This window comes from Phalaenopsis equestris, unplaced genomic scaffold (assembly GCF_001263595.1).
Source record: "Phalaenopsis equestris unplaced genomic scaffold, ASM126359v1 Scaffold000803, whole genome shotgun sequence".
Taxonomy (NCBI): domain Eukaryota; kingdom Viridiplantae; phylum Streptophyta; class Magnoliopsida; order Asparagales; family Orchidaceae; genus Phalaenopsis; species Phalaenopsis equestris.
In genome coordinates this window covers 206880-221481 of record NW_018165243.1, presented here as the reverse complement: position 1 = coordinate 221481, position 14602 = coordinate 206880, and the positions used below count along the sequence as shown (strand labels likewise).

The window sequence follows — 14602 nt, the reverse complement described above, 5'->3', positions numbered from 1 at the left end:
GTTGCGAGGGAGTTCGGGGCGCGGTTTCACGTGGACGCGGCGTGTGCGGGGAGCGCTGGGATTTGCCCTGAGTTCCGGCGGTTCTTTGATGGACTGGAGACGGCTGATTCCTTTAGCTTCAATCCGCATAAATGGCTGCTCGCGAACATGGACTGTTGTTGCCTTTGGGTGAGTTTTATAATTAATGCATTTGTTGGGATCAATTTGAATATGATGAAGATTAAGTTAAATCAAGTGAATGCTTTAATGTCAATCTCAGGTAAGATGTGCCGCGAAACTCGTAGACTCGTTATCGATCAAGTCGGATATATTGACAAACAGTGCAAGCGAAGATGGCGGTGTGATCGACTACAAAGATTGGCAGATCGCACTGAGTCGTAGGTTTCGTGCAATAAAGCTTTGGGGAGTCATCAGGCGATTTGGTGTGGCTAAAAGATATTGATGAGGATGGGGGGAGGAAATGTTGGGAGATGAACAGGAGGTTGCTTGATTCGGTGAACGAAAGTGGGCGGGCATTCATGACCCATGCGGTTGTTGGCGGGCAATTTGTGCTGCGTTTTGCGGTTGGCACCACGTTGACGGAGAAACGGCATGTGGAGGAGACATGGAGGTTCATTCAGGAGAAGGCCAGTGAGTTGTTAATGATGACAAAGGACTTGGGTGGTTATAATCTCAAAACACTCCAAGTTTAAAGATCATTCTACAAATTCAAGTTATGTTATGAGACAGCTCACTTATCATTAAAGAGAAATAATAATTTCAAATAAAATCAAATTAAAAAAAAATTAAAAAAAAGATTCAATATTATTAATGATGGATTATTAATAGATTTTCAAATCAATTATGACTTATATCGCAAGTTGGTACTACATTCATCGTCTACAATATTCGTAGCAGACTACTGTCTTCATTGTAATCAACTATGGTTCTACAGCTTGTTATCACTGATAACTATATTCATTTAGCCAAACTACGACTATTATTGATGAACTGTTGTTGTACATTTATAATGATCATATTTGTAACTCTATCTTTGAATTCTAATTCAAGAGAAGAGTGAACTCGTGTAAATGGAATATTTCAACTAGGTTAGACAGCTTGGGTTTTCCCCTTCCTATGTTTTTCCACATAAAAAATCAAGGTATCTTCTCCTACTTAATTCTCTATAATTACCTGAGTTTTGTTGGATTTTCATTCAACGTTAAGACTATAATTCATTTCTCTATTACTGTGAACCTTTAGGCATGCATCAATTTAGCACTGTCTAGGGGAACAAATTCCCCATTGGCACTGTCATCAACTATGAGACATCGAGTATGTGCTTCAATTTTTAATGATACACATCATCCAACTGGAAAAAAAAAACCTCCTTTACACCTCTTGAAGATCATTTCTTTGTGCTCTTTGATGTGAGCGCAGTCTAAGGCATGATTGTGGTAGCGTAATTTTCCCGCATCTTATTCAGACACAAAATCTATCAAAATAATTTCTATACCGGGGGACCTTCACTGTAGTCTCAAGAGATTCTTCGCATAAATTTCCAGGCACGACTGTGGTAGGATAGTCATCATACGTCTCGTTCAGATATCAAGTATGCTAAAAGCATTTTTAGGTTAGGGCAACCTTCGATGCAGTATCAAAAAAAATATTCATGTTAATGTCCTAGGCATAAACGTGGATAAGTGTTCAAAGATTTCAACGAGGATGAGATGGATTCATCTCAGCCAAAGAGTTGTCCGAAAAAGGATTTCGTGGGAGCGAGAGTGAAGGGAATGCGGTGTACTTCCTTTTCAATTTGAGTGGACTTAGGCTCTATTTGGCGCAGTTGCAGCTTCCCAGCTTTTCAGCTACAGCTGCGCTGCCCAGGAAGCTGATGCGAGGAAACTGACTGTCTGTTTGGTGTAGCTGTGTGAAAACAGTTGTGGGACAGCTATTTCTGAAGAAATGAACATGTTGCCCCTGTTTGTTAAAACTGTTTAAAAGAAGACTGTAACAACTATATTTTTTAAACTTCTGAAACATAAATTCATTTCTAAACAGAACAAAAAGTTCATATATCCTCACTTCTAAAAGAAGTCTAAAGTTGCCCTTTAACTCAACTCATCTAAGCTCCTCCCTCAAATATATTTAGAGAAATTTACATGCATACCACACAATTTTTACGTTTCATTAAAAAAAAACATAGCAAAAATAACAAAAACAATCAAAACAAACTTTCTTTACATAACATCACAAATAAAATAATCAAAATTCAGAAGAATACAAAATATTGTTTGGTAGCCCAAAACTGTGACAAATTCCATTACAATTCAACAAAAAATTAAGCTTAACTATAAAATTAAATTAAAATTGTCAAGTTGTGGAAAATTCAATGCCAGCAAACTGATATACGTGGAGAAGAACAAGGCTTGGATATCAAAGCATCCATCTCATCTACTTGGGACAAACCTTCATGTCAGTACCATTAATAAATCAGTCAGAACTTTGTGAGAATCCTACTCACCAAACTTCTAACTGCCACAAAGAAAAATCAACGCTAGTTAAGAATCAAAATTCCTAGAACATACTAATAATAGAAAAACCTCAGCTTCATATCGGGATCCAAGGGCATGTATCAGTAGCGGTATGTATGTAAATGCAGTGGTATGTTTGCAAATGATCATGTTTCAGCTCCATATAACAAAAATAATTGAGTACAGCTAGGGCAACTTATAAATATAGCACTACAAACATTGATAATTACAATACATGCACCCTTGTTCATTAAAGTGTTATGGAATTATTCCTGCATAGGGATATTTAAAATAGGGTGATTTCATAACACTGATTATAAATACACTCTGAATGTCATATAATCTTTTTCTTCACTTTCCCCAAACTGCTCTATGTTTTGGTCTTACTGTAGCTCACAGGAAGGGGCTTATGAGATGGGACAATTAATGATACATGTTTTATATATCTTTATATGTATATAAATATGAATAATTATATAACGTTATATATAATTTTCTTAAAGCACATCACCACATAATAATTGATGCTTGTCTTTCTACTTTCCCCTAATGCTGCTATAGCGCATGAACAAAAAAATTAAATAAAATTTTTTTGTTTAATTAAAACTGATATTAATTCCAGAATATTCTGATCTTAACATTAATTATATATATTAAAATGATAATTTTGAAGAGCAGACTACAATACAATGATTTATGATGATGTTTAAAATAGCTAAACATTTACAAACCTAGCACCAATACTCAATCATTTCTCACAATCTCACTCAACTGTCAAAGTACAAGATAAAACCCATAATTTTCAACTTACTGGTATGGTTCATCTTATGACTGCTCAACCTAGTAGTAGCAGCCCAAAACAACATAAAAAATGTAGAATATAAGTGATTCTGCTTCATCACAAATTTAGGATATTCAAAAATTCATTTCTCTTTTAACCCCTCCAATTTAAACATAAAAATCATCATTCTAATCAGATTTTAAACAAAAAGAATGCTGTAAAAGACACCACTCAAATCAAATTTTAAGCTAAACTTTGCTTATTATATTTACACCATTCAAATCAGATTTGAATTCAACGGAACAAGAATTCTGAACTTAAATATTGTGTGGTATGTAAAATAAAGCAGCAGTAAAATTAACTTTATATAAGAATTTTGTGCTCTAAAATATATTAGAATTATGTGCTCTAAAACATATGTAAATATATAAGAATTCTGTGCTATGTATGTAAAGCTTGGGAATCAACTTTATTATAAAACAAAACCATGTAGTTAAAACTGTTTACTAACAGGAAATAGAAAGCAGTAGTAAAATTAACTTTTTTATAAATGCAAATTCATGAACTTAAAACTATTTACAACCAGGAAACATTGGTTGGAAACATATGTAAATATATTTGATCTTCAAATCTTTCTTGGCCCGTTGTAACATCAAAAACATATGTAAATATATAAGATTTTTATGTTATTTATGTAAACCTTGGGAATTTTGTGCTATATATGTAAATTTAATCACAAAATATTTCTTACATTTAGGTGTGAGAAATGTGAACTCATGCATAAAGATCTTATGCTAGAAACCTAACTACTTTCAACTAACTACTTTCAGCATTATCATTGGTGCTAAAAAAATACTGCAAGATATCGCAGTATCAAAAAAAGTAGCTCAATGGTTTTCATATAGTTCCCAGGTCTAAAACTAAAAAAAAGAAAACAACGGAATAGATAAATATGAAGTTGAATAAAAAATAAATATGAAGTTGAATAGATAAATATGAAGTTGAATAAAAATCAGTGTAGCAATATTTTTAATAATATTCAACTAATAAATTCTCAAATTCTTCATTCATAGACATATTATCTCATCAGTAATTCGTTCCCTCAGCTCTGTCACTCGCTTGCACCTTCCCCATCTACAGTGCTTCCCCATCTTTCCCCATCTACAGTGAAGGCAATGGAAGCCTCGATCTCTTCTTCTGTGAAAGACTGACCTAGCTGGTATTCAAATGCTTCCGAAGGCACAATTTCTTCATCCTCTTCCGCTAAATGGAAGTTGATATCGCTACGGGAATGATGTCTTCTTATGTAATTATGAAAAGCCATTGTAGCAAAGACTATCTGTACGTGCTTCGAAAAATTATAGGGAGGCATATCACGGAGGTACAAGAGAGTTCACAAGGGTAACTCTAGAAAGAAAAAAATAGATGATGCAGTGTAAATGTTCTAGTGATGAAAAATATAAAAAATATCAATTGTTCAAATGATTATAAAAACGCTGAATATATGCCACTCTGCGGGTGACAGACATCTGCACAAAGAAATTTCTATGGACCTACGAATCAGGGCCTGTAGCAATTCTGTTGCGAACATATACAACTCTTCATCTGCATAAATTTCGGCTGTTGCACTTAGGATTTCAAGTGCCTCCACGATAGTGCTTGAATGAGAAGCCTGACATTCTGCTTTGAAACAAAAAACCGCCTTGGATAGTCGTTTCTGAGGGAAGAAGCACCTGATTTTTTTTATCAACAACCCTCAGACGTTTGGAACGGGAAATAGTTTCATATTCGTTATAATCTGGGCTGGGGACGTCAAGGAAATCAACTGAACCTCCAGGGGTTCCCAAATTCACGGCATTGTCAGCGAATCCTGTCTCGCTTGGGCTACATGCATAGTTACCTGTTGCAACCACTCCCCCAAACATGCGGTCTAGTTTCTCCTCCAATTCAGGCTCAATTCCAGAAAGCTTAAACTTTTTTGCAGCAGGCACCACTAACACAGAAATTGATAGACACCCAATTAGAAAAAAATAGAAAGTTACAAAATAAAGAAGTTTACAAACAAAGATCACCGCAAGTCTGTCAGCCCACCATTTCTCAGGTGCATCAACTGTTCGCTCCACTGGATCCCAACCAAGATCGGTAGAACCCCTTTTCAACTCCTTCCAAATTTTCCATTCCTTCTTCATTTGGTATCACTTGTTCTTCTTTTGTAATATGTCGTATTCCCTGCCTGTACATTCCTTGAAAATTTTTATAATATTTTGTCACCCTTCTTTATTGAAATGGGTCGTAGACCGATTTCCCTGTTCAATCTCTTTGATACAAAGATCACAAAATATTATTTTCGTGTCTTTTTCTCACAATGCGGGTGTAGCAACATCGCTTATTATCCATGTTATTACTATAACAGAACAAAGTCATGAAACGCAAGAGTAAAATTAATGTTAGGGATTGATCAGAGAGGCTTGCACGACAAAACTATTTGAGAATGTTTATAGGATTGGGGAGTTGGAAAATATGAGCGAGATGCACAAATTAAAAATACATTTTCTAAAAAATGTGAAGGATGCTAGAGAGGCTTGCACTGCAAAATTATTTGAGAAAATAAAACTCACAGATTTATTCTTGAATTGGGTCAAAACTGTTAATGAATGGAAATCAGACAAGGGAGTTGGAAGCCTACGGAACAAATCTGTTAAAACTTTTCATTCAATTGGAATTTACAATACAAGCAACTATTCAGAGTGATATATTTCAGGTTGGAGATCAAATTTGCATTCTACATCCATTTTGCACAGCAGAAAAAAAAATAGCAGAAAATAAATGAAAAGCCCCTCCAATGATGGAAATCAAATCTGCAGATTTTTATCTTGAGAGGCTTGCACTGCAAGAGATCGAGAAAACAAGTGATCGCAAAACAAATGAGAGGAGATCGCAATGAACTCCATATTTTCATCGATTACCTTAAGAAAACAAGAGAAGGCGAGAAAAGATCGATTCCCTGGTCGAAGGCAAGATGCGAGAGGGCTAGTCGAAGGCGAGAGGAAAGGGCGCGGTCCTGGTCGAAGGCGAGAGGCGAGAGGTCGAAGGCGAGGGGCGAGGCATCACGGGAAAAAGAATGCTAGGGCAGAGGCGGCAATCACAAATATTTAGCAGGCGAAAGCTGGGGCTGCGGGGTTGATCCGGCGGCCCGCTTTCCGCCCGCTTTGACGACCTTCTGCCGCGAAGCCGGGAGCCAAACAGTAAGTTTTCGCGATTTGTTGTCGCGCCGCGTGAGAAAAGTCGCCCCAAACAGAGCCTTAATTTACACGCGAAAGCAAGATTGCGGTAAATTTTAAGTACCCTGAAAATTCATAATGAATATAGTTTACAGTATACCAAGCATGAATATTTTAAAATTGAGGTATTTGATTTACAGCACACTACTAAGACAGCCAACCAAACAGCACGTTAATTTTGAAAGCTGATAATGAAAAGTTATTTTTCTCTCAAAAATCTTTACTCCGTAAAAGCTTATAATTGAGTTCTACTAATTCTGCAGTGGTACAGTAATCTGAAACTACACTTTCAAAGTAGGGAAATTTACATACATACCACACAAATCTTATGTATTTACATATCTAACACCCAATGTTTGATATTTACAAGTAAAACACTTGATGCCATAAAATTTATGCAAAAAAAAGAGTATTTCACTTTTAAAAAGGCATTGGCGGTGTTATGTTGATGTGATGTTAAATATTTGAGTGGGATACAAGCAAATATTAAGAATGTTTGGGACGTAGATATGAAAATACTTAAGAATTGTGTAGTTTGTAGGTAAATGGCCGTTCAAAGTAGAACAATCAACCTTTTTCTACAACTTCCATCTCTTTCAGATCTAAGACTGAAAATCACGCCCAAAATGCTAAATTGGATGAATGGCACTCTATAAAAAATAATGAATATACCATGTCCTCTAAGCACAAGTAAAGAGCACACGCTGCACACCCTTGCACACATCAATTTACATGGAAAAATATACGGAGCCAAATAAAGAAAGTTAAAGTACATAAAGTGAGGGCCTAAAGTTTATGAAGAGAGGTGATTGTCAGCTCCATAGTTCTCATTCAGTCTCAGCAATAAAATTCGGAAGCTCGTCGTTGCAAAGATATTCATCACACTGCGACGCAACTCCCCATCCTCGTCTTAGTCGTAGAATATCTTCAGTAAATGTTGATCCGGAGGCGCCTATGAATACAGTCGACATAGCCGAGATCGTCTTATCCAGCATGGCCTCAACCTTAAGGAAGCGAAACAAAAAGATGAACACAATTAATAGCTTTAAACTAGCTTTAAATTATTATTTGGGGGCATTTGCATACATATCACACAATTCTTATGTATTTGCGTATAGCAGACCTAAACTTTCATATTTACACACACTGCACTCAAATATTTAATATCGCATCAATAACATACCTATTACCAGTTTTTAAAAATGGCATCCACCTTTTCATGCGTAAGTTTAAAGCACCAAAGTAATATATGAATGTGTAAATATGAAAGTTTAGGTGTGAGATATAAATACATAAAAATTGTGTGCTATGCATGAAAATTTTTCGCATTACTTTCAAATCACTGCTATAAATGAGGATTGTAATCGGAGGGAACTAACCTGGGGGTCTCCGCCGATATGGTTTCTGTACAGCAAGGCATCCCATTTCTCGACACTAGTGTGGCTCGGTTGCTTGACTAAAGGAATTGGCTTACTGTCCAAAACAACCAGTGATTGCAGAAGGTCTGTTTCGCTTTCGGCAGCATCTGTGGACAAATAAATCACGGGAGCGTTGGCTCGCTCGACTACTCTGAGGATACACTTAGCAGCCTGGGGAATGGGATAGAAGCAACTTTCCTTTTTCACATTGCTGAAGTCATGCAAAAATGCAAAACAAATAGTGAGTGGGAAACTTTAAATGAATTAATATTTTCACAGAAAGAGTCCTGCAATTATGGAGAAAACGAAATGGAGCATACATAACGTGATAGTTTTTAAATTTTTTAGCAAAGATGGCTTATTAAACATCTTCATAAAAATCAAAGTAAATCACCTGAACCATATCCCTTAAAATTTTTCTGGTTTTCCAACCCCACGAAAGCAGCCTTAAAATCTCACTCACGCCCTTTGCCTAGTTAATTTAGGTAGTTGAAACTGGTGAATAAGCAATTAATGAATTTATCCTGCAGGAATTAACCTTAGCACCTCACAAAAATATGATTTAGCTTTCCCTAACCCTGAGATCATTTCTATTCTCTTCTTCCATTGGGTTAGATCTTCAGCTCTTGGATGGTTAAATTTTGAAAATATCAAAAGAATAAAACCACAATTTTAATGAAAATCACGCTATCAGATGAAATTTTAAAAAGTATCATTGTTAACAGCAACTCATAATAGTGAGTCACTAGCAAGGCAATGTACACATTGTCCTGTCAGCACTACATGCAGAAAACAGTTTATAAAAAAATAATTCAATGATATGAGATATGGCATAGAAAAGGATATAGCAACTGTTCTAATTTGGAATATGGTTGTACTTGTGTGCAAAAGCGGTCAATTCCAGTGTGCACTTCTGCATGTTTGAATGTGTGTTTTAGCAAGTACAAGCACTTGTGTAGGTATAGATAAAAATATAAAGAGAATACACCCATTAAGCTGATGCATACCTGTAAATACAAACAAAAATATGGTCACACTCTTAGGCTTATGTTAGAAACATATATTTTTTATACAGCTATGTAACTAGGAAGAGCATAATTGAATAAAAAAAAGGAAAGTGAAATCAACCTATCAAAGCAACGATCCTATAAGGTGTGATTATATAGGTTGTATGAATTAGAATATGGCACTCATAATAAAGACCACAAAAACAGAGCGATGTATGTCAACTCATCTGCAAGTATTTGATTATTATAATTGAAAATGTTGTTGATTCATATATGAACATTAGATTTTTTAAAAAGAAATTCCAACCTGAAGCTAAATGCCTTATTTGGCATTTGATGTGGCATATCCAAATAAAACATAAAATTTAAAAGTATTTTGTGCTACACTAAGGACATTTAAAACTTATTTTCTATCATCTTCACTTAATGAATGTGCTGTCATATGGTTGATTTGTAGATAGTGTTGGCTATATTAAAAAGGGGTAGGAGGTTATAGGTGATCTTTTCTATAATCATGTGTCATTACTTCTCACCATCAAGGGAAGGGGGGTCCAAAGAGGACAAATTTCCAATTTTGTATGTGCAATCAAAACAAAATATACATACAACGAGCGAAAAAAATTACATGAAATTAACAGTTCCAATCATTTATTCATGCATGTCAAAATTTTTAATCAATTAAACTGTTTCAAATAGTTTTCTTTGCCCCGTTCTTTGTTCCATCAAGAATTGTTATGCTGTCAGTACCATATGTGCCCTGAGAAAGAGGATGGATAAGCCTTGCTCCTTTCATCTTGGTTGCCATAGTATGCTTCTACACCGGTCTACTCGTCCAGCATTGCATGGACGCCGACCCACACATCAGAAGCTATTCAGACATTTTATAAATGAAGAATTATTGTCGCCATTTTCATGTATATAGAGTTTTATCCCGTTGCAGTTAGCTTTTTGATACTGGAGGGTGATGAATTTAATAATCTATTCCCCAATTTAGAGTTCCAGCTTCTGTCACACGGTCAAAGGAAAACAGTACTCTCTTTTATAATCTCTGTGCTGATTGTTTTGTCAACAACATGGTATCAAGAATTTAGATGGTCTTGCTTCAATCTCAACCGGAGGGGTGGTGGTAACAATGATTTGATGTGTTCTTTGCTTTGGATTGGAGTGACTGAAACTGAATTTCAAATGAAGGGGTGAGTCCTTAATTTGGGTGGACTGCCTACAACTTTTGGGCTTGTTTTTGTGTGTTTCACTAGTCATGCTGTGTTTCCAACTATTCATGCTTCAATGAGGTAGGAAACGAAGTTCTCCAAGGTGACGTAACCAATAAACTGTTATGGAATGTGATTTCTAAGAGTTTTATTTTTTCCAAGAATTTAAGTCTCTGTTCTGAGAAGTCTTGGTAAACATAACATGCTTAAAACCTTATTAAACATAGAAAAAGAACAAATAAAAAAATAAAAATTCATAAAATCAACTGCGTATAGTTAGGTGAATATTAAAAAATAAAGTTCTACCATTCATAATTCAACCACCCTTGATCAATAGGCATAATCCAATATCTCTGATTTCTTAAATCAAACATCACAAATCAAGTTTTGTCCTAAAGTAAGCGTACCACTTCCAAACAAAAATTTGTTATGAGTTTTGACTCCATCTTCAGCATCCTAGATTTTGTTGAAATACATATACAGAAAGCTACCTCCTCATGCAGGATTTGAATATTAATTTACAAGGCTGTATTCAAAAGATGAAACCATCTCATACGTTATTTATGCCAATACAATTAAAATAAAATATTCATGACAAAGTTGTTATTTTTTATTCAATGAAACGGCTTCCGGTTTCAGGTTCTCCTAATTTCATTCACTCTTTGCACTTCCAACTATGGTACAATGGCTGTTCTAGACAATCTTATGTATGGCGAGGACTTAAAATCACAGTTTATCAAATGATCCATATCGTAACATAGTGTAGAAGATAACAACTATAAGAAAAACATTCAACACAAGGCCAATGGCTGGAAATTTTAGAACATCAATTGTCAGATGAGTTCAACATAAATGCAAGTAATGATTCCACTACCTAGCAGGAAAACAAGTCAAAACAATATCACCAAGAACAAAACATAAAAAGCTATTGCCTGATGTTCAAATCAAATTATAGCAATTTTTTTAGAGCTACAAAGAGGATTTATACAACAACAACAAAGCCTTAATCCCACAATGTGGGGCGGCTACATGAATCCTTTTTCTCCATCGTGTCCTATTTAGTACAAAGAGGATTTATAAGAAAAAAAAAATCTGATAGAAAAAAGGGAAATTTACCTACGTAGCATTCAATTCTTATTGATTCACGTATCTCACACCTAAACTTTCATATTTACAGACATAGCACTTTATGTGGTAAAAGAAAAGGTGGATTTGACCATTAAAAAGTATAATTAGTGAAATTTTTGTTGTGATAGGAAAGAAGTGGCTGCTACGGGTGTAACAATGAATGTTTTGGTGTGGGATATGTAAATCCATAAGAATTGAGTGCAATGCATGTAAATGCCCTAAAACAACTATGAATAAGTTTCTAAAATATTTAGATGTCCGAATATGTTTGAATAATTACAGGAGTCATGTTTTGTACTGTAACTAAATTTAACTGATTTTCTAAACTCTAAGTCATATCTTCTGCTGGTAGAAGATAAGCATGGGATCAAAGGATCAGCAATCACTACCATAAAGTTGATCGATTCAATGCCGGCAAACATCAAAAGTTCACCGCCCAATCAAGCAATCATCTTAAAGGAATGCATGAGAGTTCCAGTTTGCATTTGATCATTAAGCATAATAATAACCATTTAATAAATATCTCTTAGTTCATTACATCAAATATATGTTTGAATTACAATTTCCAACACCATTGTAAATTATAACATAAAAATTAGACACTGACCTAACAAATAAACTAGATAACCCAGTAAAAACTAAGTATGAAATTTCTATAGATTAAACTGTCACAGATTTTATTCAGCAACCTGGGAAGATAGGATGATTGATATGTAGTTCATAAGTTTTAAAAACTAAATTTGAAGAAGCATGATCCAAGTTTAAGCAATTACCAGAACTTCAAAAACCCGTGCCTTCGAAAATGTAATGCTATAAAATTGCTTCCCAAGAATGTCTGCACAAACCGCTGTGCAGTGAGGAGGATCAGCCGATTTGGTTGAATTAGAACCTTACATTTATGATCAATAGGACCACCGGATTGCATAACCCACTCCTGTTCCACATCAGCATAAAACATGTCCCCTATTGCAATCACTTCATCATTAGAAGAGAATTTAGGCATAATATCTGCTACAGTCCTCTTCTTTTGCACCTTTAACTCCGCATCTTCAGGCCATGCAGCCTCAATCTTGCCCAGAGAAATCCCCAAATTCTTCAATCTCTTGATGTGTTCTTCATCAAGATAACATGGAGGGTTTGCAATGTAACACATGAGCCTATCGATCTTCAACTTATTCTTCATCTTCATCACAAAATCATCATAAGAGAGGACAACTTCCCTACCTAAACACTGGTTTATGTGATTAATGTCCAAAATTTGGCTGTAGTCATAGTCCACTTTATGGCTTGGGAAGACAAGAACTCGACCAAGAAGTGCAGCAAAGAACATATGCTTCTCCAAGCATATCAAATGGTTGGAGATCTGACCTGACATACATATTGCAAACAAAAAGCGGTCTTTCTTTGGCTTCCACTCGATCGTCCTCCTTTCTGCGGATCGATCTACCTTCCTACAAACATCAGCCCTAGCGCCAGAAAAATAGGCGTCCACATTGTCATCCATGGAATTAAGTGAGCCATTTCTGCCACTGTGAGCAGCTAGTAATGTTGCCTGGATCTGATTGTTAAGCTTGATCTGCTCCAGCAGTGCGGATCTAAACTCCTCCAATGAGGCCGAAACTGGAATGCTAGGCAAATCGTCTTTAACAGGTGCAGGGCTTGAACTATTACTTGGAGGGGAAGTAATGGTACGATTCCACAGATGCATAAGCCCTAGCTGCTGATTGCGAAGGAGGGAGAGTGCCCGAAGCTCGGCCTCCCGCATACTGTCCCCAGGAGAGTCCGCACGAATAATAGTGACGCCACGGAAGATGCGGCCGATATCGAGGGAGAAGAAGACGAGTATGAGAACAAGGGGAAGGCAAATTGCGAGGAGATACCACTGCCATCGACGAGAGCGAACCCGACGGCCGATCCGGACTGCAAGGTCGTCGGCGATCCCTAATGCGGCGAATTGGCGGTGGTTGTGGTGCGGCGAGAGAGGTTTCACCTCGTGCTGGGGGACGAGAGCCTGGTTATCGTCCTCGTCGTCCGAAGAGCCTTCTCGGACCATTTTTTTTGGGATCAGCGTCTTTCTCCCGAAGAAGATTATCCCAGGGTTGGACGGGTCGAGGGCTCCGACAGTCTGGTAATGGATTTAAATCCCGTGAATTGGCGGATTTAGTAAATCCGGCTATCTTCGTCCATCATTTCGAGTAGAAGCGGGGCGGAAAGAGGAGAAAGATGGGGGTTTTAAATCTGTGTACGCCGCGATCCCCGTCGTTGCCTTCTCAGTTAGCTCTAATGGCGACTGTATCACGAGGGTTCTGTCACTAAGGCGATAGTTTTGGGCGAAAAAAGGATGGGGAGGGAGAAGCATAAGCGAGGCTTTTAGGCAGAGAGGGTGAGGGTGTTTGGGAGAAACCGGGAGTTGTGGACCTTGTGGTGGTTCAAGTGGCAAAAGAAGAAGATGACGAGAGGGTGGAGCAGATTGCGGGTGGACGTCACCGAGGAGCGAGCAAAAGAGACATCGGAACGCGCTCTATATAAATAACATTTTGACCGCCCCTCCAAATATTCATTCAAAACTTACATTAATAAATAATTATAGAATAATTAATATCCGGTCTCAAGCCCGAATTTGAAAAGTGGAGAGTTGCATTAGGTAGTCGACAACCAGAAGCCCGGATTTGAAAAGTAGAGAGTTGAGTTAAGTAGTCGATAATTAGTGTAAAATTTGTAGAAAAAATTTATGACATGAATCTTTTTTATCATTGTGTAAGTGTTAGAGCGTCCCCTGAAAGCGATGCGCTGTATAGTCTGAATACAGTGAAAAGTGTGCAAGGGCCGCTACATCGGCGTCCGAGTGTAGTGTCAAATAAGCAAGGGTTATCGTATTACGGACGAATGTCGGTAAAGTAGTTAGTCCATGAAACTAATGAAACTAATATTATGATAGGATCTTGGAATATAGGTACTCTCAATGGTAAATTAATAGAATTAGTTGATATTATGATTCATAGGAAATTAATATCTTATGTATTTAAGAAACTAAAAGGGTTGAAACACTAGAAATGGTGTGGTTGTAATTATTGATAAGAGTTTGAAAGATAATGTTGTAAAAATTAATAGAGTTTGTGATAGAATTATAACCCTTAAGATTATCATTAATGCTAAGATTTTTAATAATATATACTATTTTTAATATTATAAGTGTTTATGCTCCTCAAGTAGGTTTAGATACAGGCTCTAAAGATAAATTTTGGAATGACTTAGAAAACTTA

General features: G+C 36.4%; 2 protein-coding genes across 2 annotated transcripts in view; one reads left to right on the top strand and one right to left on the bottom strand.

The window, feature by feature from the left end:
• Positions 1-692, top strand: part of LOC110031349 (tyrosine/DOPA decarboxylase 2-like) — a 14207-nt gene extending 13515 nt beyond the window's left edge. The window contains 3 exon segments of the mRNA XM_020734513.1: positions 1-168; positions 260-429; positions 431-692. The exon segment at positions 1-168 is cut by the window's left edge and continues 4 nt beyond it. Of these exon segments, the coding sequence (XP_020590172.1) occupies positions 1-168; positions 260-429; positions 431-692 (600 nt within the window).
• Positions 693-7204: 6512 nt separating this feature from the next.
• Positions 7205-13750, bottom strand: LOC110031360. The gene is made up of 3 exons (XM_020734525.1): positions 12113-13750; positions 7955-8204; positions 7205-7579 (listed from the first exon to the last, which is right to left on the bottom strand). Exons 1-3 carry the CDS (start codon positions 13390-13392, stop codon positions 7403-7405), a joined length of 1707 nt encoding a protein of 568 aa, XP_020590184.1. The 5' UTR covers positions 13393-13750; the 3' UTR covers positions 7205-7402.
• Between the last annotated feature and the right edge of the window lie 852 nt (positions 13751-14602).

Bases quoted from the DNA above. Each gene is read 5' to 3' on its own strand.
- LOC110031360 (XM_020734525.1), bottom strand. From the start codon at position 13,392: ATGGTCCGAGAAGGCTCTTCGGACGACGAGGACGATAACCAGGCTCTC. The intron at 8,205-12,112 runs GTAATTGCTTAA...GCATGACTTCAG, and splicing joins CACGGGTTTTTGAAGTTCTG to CAATGTGAAAAAGGAAAGTT. The intron at 7,580-7,954 runs GTTAGTTCCCTC...CGCTTCCTTAAG, and splicing joins ATATCGGCGGAGACCCCCAG to GTTGAGGCCATGCTGGATAA.